At 37.1% G+C, this 16315-nt stretch overlaps 1 protein-coding gene across 9 annotated transcripts in view; it reads left to right on the top strand.

Annotated features, from left to right (window-relative positions):
- The window catches only part of ERC1 (ELKS/RAB6-interacting/CAST family member 1), a 516785-nt gene that overhangs the window by 277516 nt on the left and 222954 nt on the right, over positions 1–16315 (top strand). For all 9 annotated transcript variants that reach the window (XR_003914152.1, XM_029953456.1, XM_029953457.1 and 6 more), the window contains one exon: positions 6996–7156. Coding sequence is in view for 8 of the 9 variants with exons in the window: in XM_029953456.1 (XP_029809316.1) it covers positions 6996–7156 (161 nt within the window). In the remaining variant the exon portion in view is untranslated. The remainder of the gene's footprint in view (positions 1–6995; positions 7157–16315) is intronic.

Here is a 16315-nt window from a genome sequence, read left to right on the forward strand (position 1 = left end):
TGTTCTTATTGGCATCTGGAATGGTGAGTTTTTTTCAGAAGGTTTTCAGTTTACTTGGTCCAGATCCTTAGAGGAGTTCCTGTCTGTGGTAGCTGTAGCCTTTCTGAAATGTATTTTTTAAATTATAAGACTTACAAGTTAAAATGACTTCTTGATGTGCTGCAGGATGAATATTGGTTTAGTAGGCATGAAAACAACAGTAATCTCATTGTACATCTCCATCAGAGCTCTTCAGTGAACAGGTGAATTGCCAATGAGCAGTCATGTTTTGAAAAGAATCTTTTTCTGAGCAGTAGGTGTCAACAGTGGACTTAAATATTCAGTAGACCATGTTCTAAAGAGATGTGCTATTATCTAGGCTTTGTTGTTCCATTTATAGAACACAGGTATTTGTATTCACAGCGTGGTTGTTTGGTGCAAGAGGCCTGGCTTTCAGCCTATCTCAGCTTTGGACATGCCTTCCTCACTAAGCTTAATCATTCTAGCTTTTGATTTAACGTGAGAGACATGTGCCTCTTTCTTTGACTTGAACTCTTAGATGCCATTGTAAGGTTATTAATTGACCTAATTTCAGTATTGTTGTATCTCAGGGACTAGGGAGGCCCAGGGATAGAGAGTGTGACAGGGGAATGGCCAGTTGGTGGAGCAGGTATAGCACACATCTGGCAAATAAGTCTGCTGTCTTATATGAGTGTAGTTTGTGGTGCCCCCCGAAAGAATTATAATAATAACATCAAAGATTACTGATCACACATCACCAGAACATATAATAATAATGAAAAAGGTCGAAATACTGGGAGAACTAACATTGTGACAGACACAAAGTGAGAAAATGCTGTTGAAAATATGGCAGCAGATAGACTTGCTTGACAGAGGGTCACCATAAAATTTCAGTTTGTAAAAACTACAAGGTCTTTGAAGCACAGTTGACAGGGTATACCTGTATGTATTCACGTATACTGTATTTAGTGTATATCCCATTGCTTCCTCTTCTCTGGAGAGCTCTGACACACGCCTATAATAATCATTTATTTCTTCATCACATAGATTGCAAAATTAGTATAATTGGCTTTGCTTTAGTTGTCGACTAGGTTGGCTGTGCCCACATGACTCTTTCTAGGACCCAACTGAAAGGCAGCAGCTACTCAGAATGTTGTTTTTTGGGCAGTGGTGGAACTACAACCTAACTACATGTATTAAGAGCCTTAGCTTGTGTCTGAATTGTGAACAGGCCAATGCCCAAAGCAAGTCACATAGCCAGTTTAAAATAGGGTCATTAAGGGCAGTATACTCTGCCTATCATAATACTATGGGAAAGATGTGAATGAATACTAATAGTGTAGTGTAATGGATAATTGGGACTGCTAATTCATTCTACTGAAGGCAGTACAAAAGTGGGAAACATCATATGACCCTTGGTAGAAGGAGGATTTCTTAAATAGGATGAAAACTCACAAATCTTCAAGGCTTAGAATTTGTTTATATTAAGATATTTTTGACCATATAAAGATACCATAATAAAAGGGAACATATAGGGGTGCCTGGGTGGCTCAGTCAGTTAAGCGTCCAACTTCGGCTCAGGTCATGATCTCACGGTTCATGAGTTCGAGCCCCGCATCAGGCTCTGTGCTGACAGCTAGCTCAGTGCCTGGAGCCTGTCTTCAGATTCTGTCTCCCTCTCTTTCTGACCCTCCCCTGCTCCCGCTGTCTGTCTGTCTGTCTCTCTCTCAAAAATAAATAAAAACATTAAAAAAAAAAAGGGAACATATAATGCACAAAATGGGAGAAAAAAATTGCTAAACATTTAATTGATGAAATGTTGTTTTCTGAGAATATATGTTAATGTGCGTGTTTAAAATTCCTCCAAATCAACAAGAATAAGAAAAAGCCAGTGGAGCCGGGGTGGGGGGTGGGGATTGGAGTGTCAAGGAAGAAGCAGCAGTCCCTAAACAAATGAAATATGTTTAATCTTACTGGTTATTATTGAAGTGATAAAAGAACTTGATAAAATATTTATTGAGAAATTTAGAAAGAGGAAATCAGGTTATTGCTATTTGAACCCACTGATCAATGTTATTGCTGAAAGTTGGATAACCATTATGTGTCTCTTCATATGCTGTAACATGAAGTACACAACTTTATTTGTGGAGTACTATTGTTAAAAAGACAAATTGAATCTCAGTCTAATGGAGCCTTTAGATATAACTTTCGTTTTATAGAAAACATGAGGACAAGAGGAACAGCATAAATAGCACCAAGAAAATAATAATAATAATGATCCACTGAACTCAGTATTGTATAGGACACATGACTCAATTTTGTCATGAAGCTAATGACACGGAAAATTAAAAATGTTAAGCAGTGTGGCAGTTGTCCAAGCACCTTTCATTCAAAAGAATGTCTTTCCTCATTGAATTGCCTTTACACTTTTGTCATATCAAATTGCCATAAAAGTTAGGATTTATTTCTTGACTCTCAGTTCTTTTCCACTTATCTCTTTTTCCATCCTTATGCCAGCCCTACTCTGAAGTTTTATAGTAAGTTTTAAAGTCGAGAAGTAGGAGTCTTCCAATTTTATTTTGTCAAGACTTTATTTTTTTCCTGGCTCTTACTTCTAGTACAACATTAAACAGAAGTGGTAAGAAAGGACATTGTCGTCTTGTTCTTGGTACTGGTCTTAGAGAGAAAGCCCTAAGGTTTTCATCGTTAAAGATTATATTAGCTGTGGGTTTTTCATAAATGCCCTTTATCAGGTTGAGAGATTTTTTTTTTTTTTTTTTTTTGAGAGAGAGCCTGTGTGGAGGCAGAGGCATTGGGGGACAGAATGAGAGAGAAGATCTTAAGCAGGCTCTCCATCTAGGAAGGAGCCCAGTGTGAGGCTTGATCTCACAATTGTAAGATCATGACCCAAGCCAAAATCAAGAGTCAGATGCCTAACTGACTGAATCACCCAGGCACCCCAAGGAAGTTTCTTTGTACTTTCTTGACTGTTTCTGTTAGGAAAGGTTGTTGGAAATTGCCAGTGCTTTTTTTCTACATCTACTTAAGATGATCATGTAGTTTTTTTGTCCTATATTCTATTAATATGATTTATTACATTTATTTTCTACGTGTGAAACCAACCTTGTATTCTTAGGATAAATATCAATTTTTATATCTTACTGCGTTTGATTTTTTAATATTTTTTGTCTCTTTATTCAGACGGTATATTCCTATGTAGTTTCCTTGTTGTCTTTTGGTATATTTTTCTTGTTTTGTCATAAGGATTTGTGTGTCATGATTCCTATTTGCCATGATTCCCATTTCTCTTGTTGTCTGGCATAAGTTGTGCAAAGTTCATCTCCTGTACATTTCTTGCCCCAAATCTAGAATCGGCTATATTTTTAAGGAGGCTTTTCAGTTTAGTGGGAAGCTATAGCCTGGGTGCTGTGGTGTTCAAACTTGGTGGCTCTCGTTGCTTTTAATTCCTGAGGGTGAATTATATAGGTGTATGGTGTCCTTCTGGTTCAGAAGTACACCCAGAGAGTAGGCCCCTTTTGTATATGAAAAAACATAATGTTGGGTGAAATAAGTCAGGAGATTCCATTTATTCAGTGTTCATAAGCTAAGAGAATAAAGCAGTGATTTATTTTGGAATAAATATTAAAGACAAAAATAAATGGAAGGGATTGTGTAACAAATTAAGAATGGTGATGACCTATCTTAGGGAACTTGGGGGATACTCTTGGATAATTGCACTTATAAATCTAGTAGGTATAAAAGATATAAAGTATAAAGGATGGTATATAGATGTGTGTCTTGCTTTTGGTTCTGGAATATATACATATTCCTTTTTTATATACATGCAACATTTCATATTGCTTATTTATGAAATTTAAAGGTGTTTATGTACAATAAGAAGGATTGTGAATTTGTCTTTTCTACAATTTATAAGTAGTCTTTAAATAATTTCTGATCTCTTGCCATGTAGGCTGAAAGTGCCTTCCTACTGTGGCTGTAAAAGTCCTCCTACTGTTCATAGTGCTGAATTAATTGGATATCCATATTGATAAAAATGAATTTTGACCATTACACTGTATTTATTCAGTTGCATATATATAACTCTAAATGTGAAACATGTAATTTAATAAAAGATTTAGAAGAAAAGGTATTTCCATGATTTGTAGTAGACAAAATTTCCTTATCCAGTATAAAAAAAACTCTGAACGGAAAAGAAATATAAGTGAAAAAAGTTAGTTAGCTAAGCTCCACTAAAATTAAAAACTAGTTTTTAATTCTTTTTAATTAAAAAAATTAAAATGTGGATGTACCTACCTTTCAGGTGTTATGCTAATAAGTGAAATAAATTAGAGAAAGACAAATACTGTGTGATCTAATTTATATGTGGAATTTAAAACAAAAAACAAACACAGACTCACAGAAAAAGAGATGAGTCTTGTTACCAGAGGTAGGAGGTGGAATGAATGTGACATGAAGGAAGGTAGTCAAAAAGTACAAGCTTCCAGTTATAAGATAAAATAAGTAGTAGGGATGTAATGTACAACATGATGATGACTGTAGCTAATAGTGGTCTATGATAAACATCGGAATGTTAAGAGAGCAAATCTAAGAGTTCTCATCAAAAGGAAGAAATTGGCACCTGGATGGCTCAGTCAGTTAAGCATCTGACTGTGGCTTATGTCATGATCTCGCAGTTTGTGAGTTCAAGCCCTGTGTTGGGCTCTGTGCTGACAGCTCAGAGCCTGGAGCCTGCTTCAGATTCTGTGTCTCCCTCTCTCACTGCCCCTCCCCGGCTCACACTCTGCCTCTCTCGCTCTCTCTCTTTCTCTGTCTCTCTCCCCTCTCAAAAATAAACATTAAAAAAATTCAGAAGAAAGAAATTGGCTTTTTCTTCATTCTCTTCTTTTTATTGTATTTTTACGTGATGATAGTTCATCCAGTTGTAATCATTTCACATATAAATATGTAAATCAAACCATCATGCTATGTACCTTAAAACTACACAGTGATTGATGTATGTCAGTTATTTCTTAGTAAAACTGGAAAAAAAGTTTTTTTCTTTTTATCAAAAGTGCCTTTAGTAAATTTTTCTATTTTCACACAATGGAATTCCATATAGTTAAGAGAATTACACAACTGTAATTATACCCAACAACATGGATGAATCTCATAGACCTAACACTGAGTGAAAAAAATCTGTACCTTAAATTACATTCTGTGTAATTCCATTTGTGTAAAGTTAAAACAAATAGGCAAGACTAATGTAGAATGCTAGAATAATGATTATTCTTCATCTGGAAAGGGGATATGAGATACATTTCTGGGGAACTGTTAATATTCTGTTTATTGGTCTGTGTTCTGATTACATGGTGTGTTCAACTTAGAGAAGATTCTTCAAGTTGCGTGTTTATCATTTGTTTTTATATGCTGTTTATTTATATAATATCTAAGTTATGTAAAAAACTGATACCATGCCTTGCTTGGAGTAGTGAAGGATGAGAGGGAGATTTTTTGAGATTTGTTTAAGGTGAGTTCATTAAAAATGAACACATACCACACTTTAGTAGGGTTTCTATAAAGGGTGCTGACCATTACTGATTTTCTGTTATAAGAACATACCTTGGCCATATCATTTCAGTTCAGTTTTAACTAAGATTTTACATGAATTAAACAGATTAAAATGGAATCATCCTTATTGGTAGTTTTCTAAAGGGTGGATACGTAAAGCTTGTAGATATATGAATACATATCCGAGGAGAGCTCCATAATGATTTATATTCTTACAGCTGTATTTTCACAGCTATTAGCTGAGAACCTTAACTTGATCACTTCTGAAAATATATACAAAGTAAGGTGACACAGGTGCCAAACCCTAAATGTGTCTGTTTGCTATCCCTGTTTAGCAGCTGTTAGCAATCAACGTGGAAACTGGTTGGGTATAAGGCACTAACATCCTGGGGTCTGTTAACAACTCTGATTTGTTATATTGCAGTTTTGTCTCTACACTGTTCTCAGTTTCAGTATCACACAGTTGGTTTTATGTAGGAGTCAATGAATGGCAAATCCCCCACCTCTTCTCTGAAAAGGCTTGTTGTCACCAAAATTATTTCTTGGCAAGCAGCAGCCTGACATAAACTCTTGTGATTGGTGCAGTTGGCTGGTTGATTACCTGGTTCAGGTTGGGTTTTGGTATTAACACATTTTTGCTAGCATATATTTTGCTTCCAAATTAAAATGAGCATGTCTATTTAAGTAATTCTGATTTGGACACCACCCAGCGCAAGTGGAACGATGGATGAAGTCCATACTGTGTTCTCTTAGTTCCTTGGGTTTTAGAGTTCAGTCTTTCTTTCTTTCAGGTTTTTCTGAAATCTTTTTAAAGCATCCTGTCTCCTCTCTATGTGGTCATGTATTTTTCTTTTTTCTTCCTGCCTTCCTTGAGAAAGGCCTGCCTACCTACCTGGCTTTGTAGCAAGAAACTGTCTGATTGAATGCTAGCTATTTCTTCAAAAAGAAATTCTTTTTAAAGGTGTAAGCAGAAAAATCTTTGGATGAATAAAAAATGACTTATTTATGTTTATACTGAATGTTATTAGTCAAGTTTATATCTAAAATCCTTCTAGAAATATTTTCTATGATTTTTTCCCTATATTTTTATCTGTGTTATATTTTTATCTCTTTGAGTATTTGTGGATCACTTCCAAATCTTCAAAAGGGACTGACTGTGGCAGAGTGTGAGTTCTTGATGCCATATATGCACTTGTGTTTATCAAAAAGATGCACCCTGAAAGGAATCACAGTGGAGGGAAAACCAGAGATTTATTTCTTTATATGGTATATTGTCTTGATATATATGTTTGATCTGGAAAGAGTATAGAATTTTTAATATGTGTGTGTTTTTTAATTTGTATACCTAGGAATTGCCCATTACTCTGCTCCTCTGTCTTTAATTGATAAAAAGGTTCAGTTTTTCTCTTTTTCCATACTTACCATAGGTGGAGGAGTTACTGTTGGCCATGGAGAAAGTAAAGCAGGAGCTGGAGTCCATGAAAGCAAAGCTGTCCTCTACCCAGCAGTCTCTGGCAGAAAAGGAAACTCATTTGACCAATCTTCGGGCGGAGAGAAGGAAACACTTAGAGGAGGTTCTGGAGATGAAGTAAGTGATTATAATCTTCCTTTTCAGGTATATGCATAGTAAAAAAACCCGTTTCTCATTTCTTTCATCCTCTGGCCCTGTTTATTACCCCTAACACATTTAGCTTAATTTACATGTGAACTTGTATTTCTCACTCCCTTGAACAAATTTGGAACAAATTCTGGTCAAAATAGAATTAGTTTTGCCCCTTCATTGAATTTAAAGTCCTGTGTGTATATCTATAACCATATCCAGTTGCATCTCTGAAATTTCTAAAATCCTATGGAAAGTTCAGCCATTATTGAGTTTACTGAGGAACATGACTGTTGGTCCTCAGGTCATATGGTAGCTAGGCACTGTTTTAAAACATTTTTTATTATAACCACTCCCAAAAGTATGAAAAAGTAGAGAATAGTATAATATGCCTCTATGTACTTATCCCTCATATTTAACAACTAACATTTTGCCACATTCTCTAGTCAATTTTTACAAAATTGTCAATTTTAGCGGACCTTTGCTGTATATCATTTTTCTCCTAGTTCCACATCTTGTGGCCTCTGAGATAGTCTGTAGTGAAGCATGTGCACATCTGCTGGTACATAATAGATGCTTCTTTCTCTTCATTGGGAACTTTGGAAAGCTCTGGTTTTTCTCTCTCTTTAAAACCAATACATCTCTTCTGAGAGTTCGGTAGTACAGTCTCCTTTATTAGTCCTACCCCTCACCCCTGCATCATCATTCTACGCCCAGGTTTTATGAAAACAGATTTATCCTGGGGTATAAAAAGGGGTGTGAACCTTCTTTACCTCAACAGTTACCTGTATTTTTCTTGTCTTCCCTTCTATTTCAGAAAAGATATTCTCTCTCCTTCATAAGAGCAGCCCCTGGTCTCTGTCACAGATTTTAAGCCCAGGTGCCCAGCTCTGCAGCCTTCCTCTGTTCATTTTCTCTCCCATAATCTGTGCCCAGTTTCTATTAGTTTCTTCTTCTCTGCATAAATACGGAGTCTCTTTGACCTATGATAAACAAACTTCTCAGACCAGTGAGTGCTTTAGGCTAATATCTAAATTATAGACCAGAAAAGGATCTTGCCATTAGACCCTAGTGTGAATTTTCACAGCACGTGATATTCAGACCGTGGCCTAAGAGCCGAGGAAGTAGTTCTTGTCGTGTCACCGGCATTAATGGACTTTTAGGCCAGAGTGCAAGGTTAAGAGACTCTAAACTAGAAAAGCACTAGAGGTGTCCTGCTCTTGGAATGATGCATACTTGAAGCCAGAAATAAATTGACACACTGGGAGAACGGGGAGAGAGGTTGGGGTTCTGAGTATCATCAGGAGATAAAGTTTGTGAATATGCTTCTTAGGCAGCAGTTAGTGAAAGAGGTGTAAGGTTTTTGTCACTGGAGGTTAAAATTCAAGGCTTGATATTTTGGAGATGGAGTAATAGAGGTAACTTTTGGGTGATAAAGCATAAAACCTTTTGAGTTGAAGAGGTCTGGGACCCATTTCTAAAAACATGGTAGGAGAGTGTTGAGAAGCAAATGAAATCAGAGCCCAAAGTAATTAAGGAAAACAGAAGAATGATAGATATATTGTTGTGGAAAACAAAGTATCCCATCTGATCTTCCAAAGCAGAAACAGGCCTCACTAAGGTAACAGTGTGTAAGTTTTGTTTTGCTTTCTCCATGTACTTGACTTCACCTGTCAGATCTTTCCTACTAAGTATAAATATCTGTATATAGCAAAATAATTATGTATTTGTATAAAAAATTTTCCTTATTATTAGGACCTTGAAAAGATACGAAAGAAATTTTAAAAGAATGTTTGACTTCAAGCCACAAAAAGGGACTTGTAATTTTTTTTTTTTTTTTTTTTTTTTTTTTTTTTGGTACCATAGTGCTACACTTTATTTTGAACTTCACTTTTCAAAGCAGGTCAGAGATTACATTTCTGAAAAATACTATGAGTAGCAAAGCACTGACATAAGGCATGGGATAAATGATTAAAGTATGTAGAGAAATTTATAACTAGTATAGAAATTTAATAAACATTAAATGAAAGTTCTAAAAATAAAGTGCTAAAACCTGGCTCTGATAGATGACTTATGTCTTTTTTTTCTTTTTAATTTTTAAATATTATTGAGAGGGTGGGGGGAGGCAGAGGGGCAGAGAGAGAGAGAGAGAGTCTGAAGCAAGCTCCATGCTCCAGGCTGTCAGCACAGAGCCTGACACAGAGCTCAAACTCACGGATCGCAAGATCATGACCTGAGCCGAGTTTGGACACTTAACCAACCAAGCCACCAGGGGCCCCTATATGACCTATCTCTTAAATCACCTTCCATTGCTCAGAATATATTTTGTGGTATCATTATGGCCTTAGATTTTTCATAAGTTTTGCGTCATGTGGACTTGCCAACATAAAGTTTTAGAAGTAGTCATTTGCTTTAATTTGCACTTAAATTTCCCCTAGTTGTCTTTCAGTTTCATATATGTGTAATACCTTTTTTTTTAATGTTTTATTTTATTTTTGATACAGGGAGAGACAGAGCACGAGAGGGGAAGGGGCAGAGAGAGAAGGAGACACAGAACCGGAAGCAGGCTCCAGACTCTGAGCTGTCAGCACAGAGCCCGACGTGGGGCTCGAACCCACGAACATGAGATCTGACCTGAGCTGAAGTCGGAGGCTCAACCAACTGAGCCACCCAGGCGCCCCTACTACCTTTTTTTAAATAAATTATCTCAGGGGTGCCTGGGTGGCTCAGCCCGTTAAGCATCCGGCTTTGGCTCAGGTCATGATCTCATGGTTGTGGGTTCGAGCCCCGCGTCGGGCTTTGTGCTGACAGCTAGCTCAGAGCCTAGAGCCTGCTTATGATTCTGTATCTCCCTCTCTCTCTGACCCTCCCTTGCTCATGCTGTCTCTCTGTCTCCCAAAAATAAATAAAACATTTAAAAAATGAATAAATAAATAAATTATCTCAGCACATTAGACCTAATCCCCTATCCAGATATTCTTAAAAGAGTGGTGGTTTTCTTAGCAGATCCTGTTTGCACTGCCCTGTAAGCCAACCTGCATGATACTATCAAGTCTGTGAAGCAACAGGTATTTTATTGTTCTCCTAGAACAGTGAATTGAATTCTTTATTTTTTTTTTTAATGTAGATTTTCAGGGGCACCTGGGTGGCTCAGTTGGTTAAGCAGTTAAGCGTCTGCCTTCAGCTCGGTCATGATCTCATGGTTCATGAGTTGTAAGCCCCGCATAAGACTCTCTGCTGTCAGCATTGGGCCTGCTTTGGATCTTCTGGTGTCCCGTATCCCCCACCCTCACCCCTACCTTGCTTGTTCGTTCTCTCTCTCGCTTTCTCTCCCTCAAAATAAATAAAATTTAAAAATGTAGATTTCCCAAGTATGGTGTACAAATAGAAAGAAATGATTCATAAAACCTCAGTTGAAAATTACAACCTAAGTGTAATTATACACAAAACACTATGGATGACACATTGTGGGTTTTAATGCAGTGAGCTTTTGATTCCTTTTCGCTACGTAGCTGACCAAGACAATAGCGTTTCTTCTGCTATATTCTAGACTCCTCTCCATATGTTGAACATTGCTGCTAATCTGTCCTCATTTGAGTTTATATCAGTTTCTACAACTTCGCTCAGATTTTACTTCATTCTTTTGTCAGTTTGTAAGATGTTTACTCCCTCCAACTAGTTCTACATGATATCTGCCTCTGATTATTTATGGCGAACTAGGAGGAACATACTTCCTGGAATAATAGAGCCTGAATCAGAACGTATTTAGTTCAGTGACTTCAGCAAGTTCTTTAGCCTCTTGGTGCCTCAGTCTGCTTATTTTTATTTTTTTTAATATTTTTATTCTTTTAAATGTTTTTTATTTTTGAGACAGAGAGAGACAGAGCATGAGTGGAGAGGGGTAGAGAGAGAGGGAGACCAGACTCAGAAGCAGGCTCCAGGCTCTGAGCCATCAGCACAGAGCCCGATGTGAGGCTTGAACCCGCGAAAGTGAGATCATGACCTGCGCCGAAGTCTGACGCTCAACCAACTGAGCCACCCAGGTGCCCCTGCTTATTTTTAAAATGGCAAATAATGGAGCACCTGGGTGGCTCAGTTAGTTAAGCATCTGACTTCAGCTCAGGTCATGATCTCACAGTTCGTGCATTCAAGCTCCGCATCAGGCTCTGTACTTACAGCTCAGAGCCTGGACCCTGTGTCTCCCTTTCTCTCTGCCCCTGTGTCTCCCTTTCTCTCTGCCCCTCCCCTACTTGTACTCCCTCCCTCTCCCTCTCTCTCTCTCTCTCAAAAATAACCATTAAAAAAGTGGCAATAATAATTGTTCCTGCTTCATATGACAATAAAATAAGAAATTAGAAAGGAAAAAGGTAATATCTTACCATCCTACCTGTGGATATTGACAATAACAATCAGATTCTTCACTCTAATCGTGGCAGGGCCCACCATATTTTAAATGTTTGCTGTGTTTAATTATTGTTCATTAAATATGTAAAAAGAATTCATTATAACCAGAGATCTTGAAATGCAGAAGAAATATGAGAGGAATGCAATGTACAAGAGACTGAAACATGTATGTGTGTGCCTCCAAATCTAGAGTAAGAAAAGTCCCCCTGAGGAGAAGGCAGCTGCCTCTATATACAAAAAATACAGAAAATTTGTTAGCAAATTTTTTTTTTTTTTGCAGTAATCCTGACCACATCAGACCAAATGGAATAACCTAATCGTTTGTTTCTAACCCTAGCATTTATGATTGTAATTTTTGAGCATCTGTTATAAACAAATGGTGGCCATCAGTTTTTGGAGACGTATGAAACTAAACCTTGGTAGCATGCCAGTGAGTCAGGAGAGACATCTGAGTTGGTTCGCCAGCCTTGAGGGACATTTTTATTGGCAGATCCCATGTTGGTTCTTCTTTTACTTATGCTGTGGTTGTGTTAGCCACTTTTTTTTAATTCCACTTATATATTAGTCTCTTTCCCTAAGAAATGAAGGATGAATTGGAGCAGGGAAAAAGTAATAAAATAACAATTCTAATAACCATAATAAATGCTAGGTGTCAGTTCAGGTCATGACCTGGGCGACGGCTCTTCCCCTGCTGGCCGCACTTCCACTCCCGCCGCCATCTCTCCTCAGGTTGGCACTGCAAGTAAAATGACTCATTTTTCACTTTCATAAAAATTTTTATGAAACTATGAATTTGACTACCCTGAGAACAGGTTTATTTGGGGAAGTGGTGGAAAACCTCTTTAGTTTCTTTGAGAATCCAGAGTTGTTTGATAATTAGCATTCCATTAGTAAAGTCAGTAGAGAAATTCAAACTTCTGGGGCTAAATTATATACTCTTGAGATGCCTTTTGGCTAAAGAAAGATCTGACTTCCCACAAACAAAATAAATTTTTGCATGTACCTAGAAGGAGTCCAATAAATATAATCTAGGTTATAGAATCTTTTGGATCATTTAAGGAATCTTTGCCTTTAAAAAAATTTTTTTTAAATTTTATTTATTTTTGATACAGAGAGAGACAGAGCATGAGAAGGGGAGGGGTAGAGAGAGAAGGAGACTCAGAACCGGAAGCAGGCTCCAGGCTGTGAGCTAGCTGTCAGCCCAGAGCCTGACGTGGGGCTCGAACCCACGAACGTGAGATCTGACCTGAGCCAAAGTTGGAGGTTTAACCAACTGAGCCACTCAGGAGCTCCAAGAATCTTTGCCTTTTAAGAGAGAAAAATAGAATATGTTTAGAATTTAAGCTATAGAAAATGGTTACTCAAAAAAGTTCAGGCTTTTTTGCCTGATACTTTGGAGCTAGTATAAGTTAGGTGTAAATCTATTTTACCTTGAATAATTAAAATTAGTTTGTATTATAAATTATTTTTTGTATTATAAATTACCTTTATTTATTCTGATATCCTGTAGTATTTTATTTTTAAATTTATCGTAAAGTTGCTGACCTTAAAAAAAAAAATCCCATTTGGATTTTTGACAGTCTTACAAATTAACCACAAAATTGAGAAGTTATGTGAATTATAGCTTAGGAACAATTATACCCTAGTAACAAATTGAAGTGCATTCTAAGTTACATAAGAATATGTATACTTTTTGCAAAGCCATATTTATCTATAGTTCCATCAGAGACTTACCTTAGAGACAGCAGACATAATGATAAAAAGACTTGTAGTGAAGTTGGAAGCATTTTTCACAGCAACCTAAAATAGTGAAGTTTAAATATTCTGTAAGAAATCACATAACTTAATATAAAAATTTCCTACACTTGAAAAAGGAAACAAAGTATGGTGTACAGTGTAAATATAAACAACACTGGTGGGACTGATCCTTGTTGAAGTGATAAAGCAGAGGGTGTCTGTCTAATCAACTCCCCCCTGAACTTCGGGTCTTCCTGTCTAGTCTTAATTAATTCCTTAATTTTGCACCCTTTTTTCTACCCTGATCTCCAGCTCACTTAGATACCCGCCTTATAGAATGATCTTAACTGTTCCTAGTGTCTTTTGTCATCAGACTGATAGTTTACTTGGGACTCTAAGTTGTTATAGAACAGTGGAAGAAACGGCTTTAATGAATATGGTGATTGTTAGAAGTTTTTATTACCTCTTTCTGCTTCTCAGCTTTGATCATGATGCTCAGCTTCTCACAAAAAGGCCTGTGTATTACAAATGTGTTTCTTAAATCATTTTATTTTCTTGTGACCTGAATTGGAATCAATTACAAATAACCCCAAATATCTCATGCCTTTCTCCTCCCTTAAGGCCTTAATCCACCTTTTTGCCATTTAGAGTCAGATACAACTCCTTTTTTTTTTTAATGTTTATTTATTTACTTTTGAGAGACCACAAGAGCACAAGTGGAGGAAGGACAGAAAGACACGCGCGCGCACACACACACACACACACACACACACACACACAGAAGGTGAAACAGGCTCCAGACTCTGAGCTGTCAGCACAGGGCTTGCACCCATGAACCATGAGATCATAATTGGAGCTGAAGTCACTTAACCAACTGAGCCAACCCAGGTGCCCCCAGATGTAACTTCTTAACAAGAAAAACCATATTTTAAAAAAATCATGCTTCTTAATCATCTTTTCCATGTAAAGAGCCTCAAATGACTGGAATAATTTTTAAGTAGCAAGTAAAACATTGAGCTTTACAGATAAAGGCCCTCAAAGTACCTCTCTTTTTCACCTTTTATAGTGCTTACTCTGCCCCATCAATATATATGGCTTGTATGTAAGAATGTCCTTACCTGTGCAGGGATGAAATTAAGAATATAGGTCATTGGGGCGCCTGGCTGGATTAGTCTTTTGGGCATCTGACTTTAGCTCAGATCATGATCTCGTGGTCCATGAGTTTGAGCTCCATATTGGGCTCTGTGCTGACAGTTTGGAGCCTGGAGCCTGCTTGGAGTTCTGTGTCTCCCTCTCTTTCTTCCCCTGCCCTGCATGCATGTGTGCATTCTCTCTCTCTCAAAAATGGATAAACATTGAAAAAAAAAAAAAAGACTATAGGTCATCATCTTTTTCCCAAAAGGGAAAGGAGTAGGATTATTGTCCTGCTTCTTTTCATTTTCTCCTCTACTAGGTGCTTGGGGTCAGTCCTGGTCCCTTCTATTAAATACAGTTGCATCAGTTAAAGGCTAACTGTTGCAGGTAGGGAAATGCCTTAACCTAACTGCAGTATCCATTTTGAGAAAATCTGTTATATAATATACCAATATGAATTTTTTTGGTTTGAGATTAAAAAAGAAACTTTTCCTTTCAGGACCGACCTTTACAGTGCCCTCTATATAGGTAATTACTCATTCTGCAGTCAAATGCTCTACCACTGAGCTACACCCTCTCTAGGTAATTACTCATTCCATAAGTGGGTGTAACCTCTGTCAAGTTTTGATGTAGGTGATAGTAATTATCCATTTAATCATAAGCTCTTCCTATCAGAGGATTCAAGTATGAGTCTTATAAACATCAGAGATGCTCCTTGAAGCCAAGAATGTGTTTACATTTGAGCCAGTGTGCTTGCATTATAAAACTGGTATAATAATACTTAGATCTACCTCATGATTCTGTTGTGAGGATCAAGTGAGGTAAAATAATGGAAATACTTTGAAATTGGCGAAGCTGATTATTTGCAAAGCAAGATCATTTGCACTTAACCTTTTAGGTTTGCAGTTTTCTTATTCCAAAGTGAAAGGGGTTCTTAACTCTGTAAGAGCTTGATAGTTTAAAAATTATATAGTTCTTTGACTAGGTGACCTTCTGAGGTCCCTTGATTCTGTAGTTGTAAATGTTCCCAAGTAAATCTGGAAATAACTTATGTATAAAAAGTTTATTGAAAAGAGGTTGGGGGTCAGATGTCCATGATCTTGGCCAGGACTAGGCTGTACATTTATTGGATGAGACTACCCAAGGTTTACCAGAGCTTGACTGCCACGGGGATGAAAGTGAATTGTGATACTGAAGGTAGAGCAGTGCTGGGGAATTTGAAGTCCCAGCCAGTTTGAGTGGCTTGATTATAACCCTCTGGCATGTTGCTGACGTAACAAAGCTAGGTTTTAAAGGTAGGGATCATGACCTATAATAAATAGACCCAAACCAACAAAACTTAAAGTTCCAAAAGAGTCTACAGGGAAGGTTGAATTTGGAGGATGTGTGCTACCAAGATACAGAGGTCTAGGAAATACCCTGAGCTTTCAGCAGATCAGCCTAACAAAGAATAAATTCAAGCCTACAAAAGTATAAGGAGATCAACTATTAACTATATTACCTACTAGAATAAAAATCATTACTCTTCAGAAGAACGTAACAGAATCCAGAGTCTTTACAGTATATCAATTATAGTATCCTATATTGAGTTTCATAATTTGCCAGACATATAGAGAAACAGTAACACAGGACCTTTAATCAAGAAAAGCATGCAGTAGAAATCAACTCCATGAAGGCCTATATATCAGATTTAACAGATAAAGACTATAAAGTCACTCTTATAAATAAGCTTCAAGGACTTAAAGGAAAATACCGTATGGATGATAAAGGAAATCTTAGCCAGCTGAGGAAAACTGTTTAAAAAAAAGAAATTTGGAAACTGAAATTTAAGTGAAAAATTCACTGAGTGATCTTAATAACAGATTAGCAGTG

The sequence above is a fragment of the Suricata suricatta genome, chromosome 10 (assembly GCF_006229205.1).
Source record: "Suricata suricatta isolate VVHF042 chromosome 10, meerkat_22Aug2017_6uvM2_HiC, whole genome shotgun sequence".
NCBI classification, from domain to species: Eukaryota; Metazoa; Chordata; class Mammalia; order Carnivora; family Herpestidae; genus Suricata; species Suricata suricatta.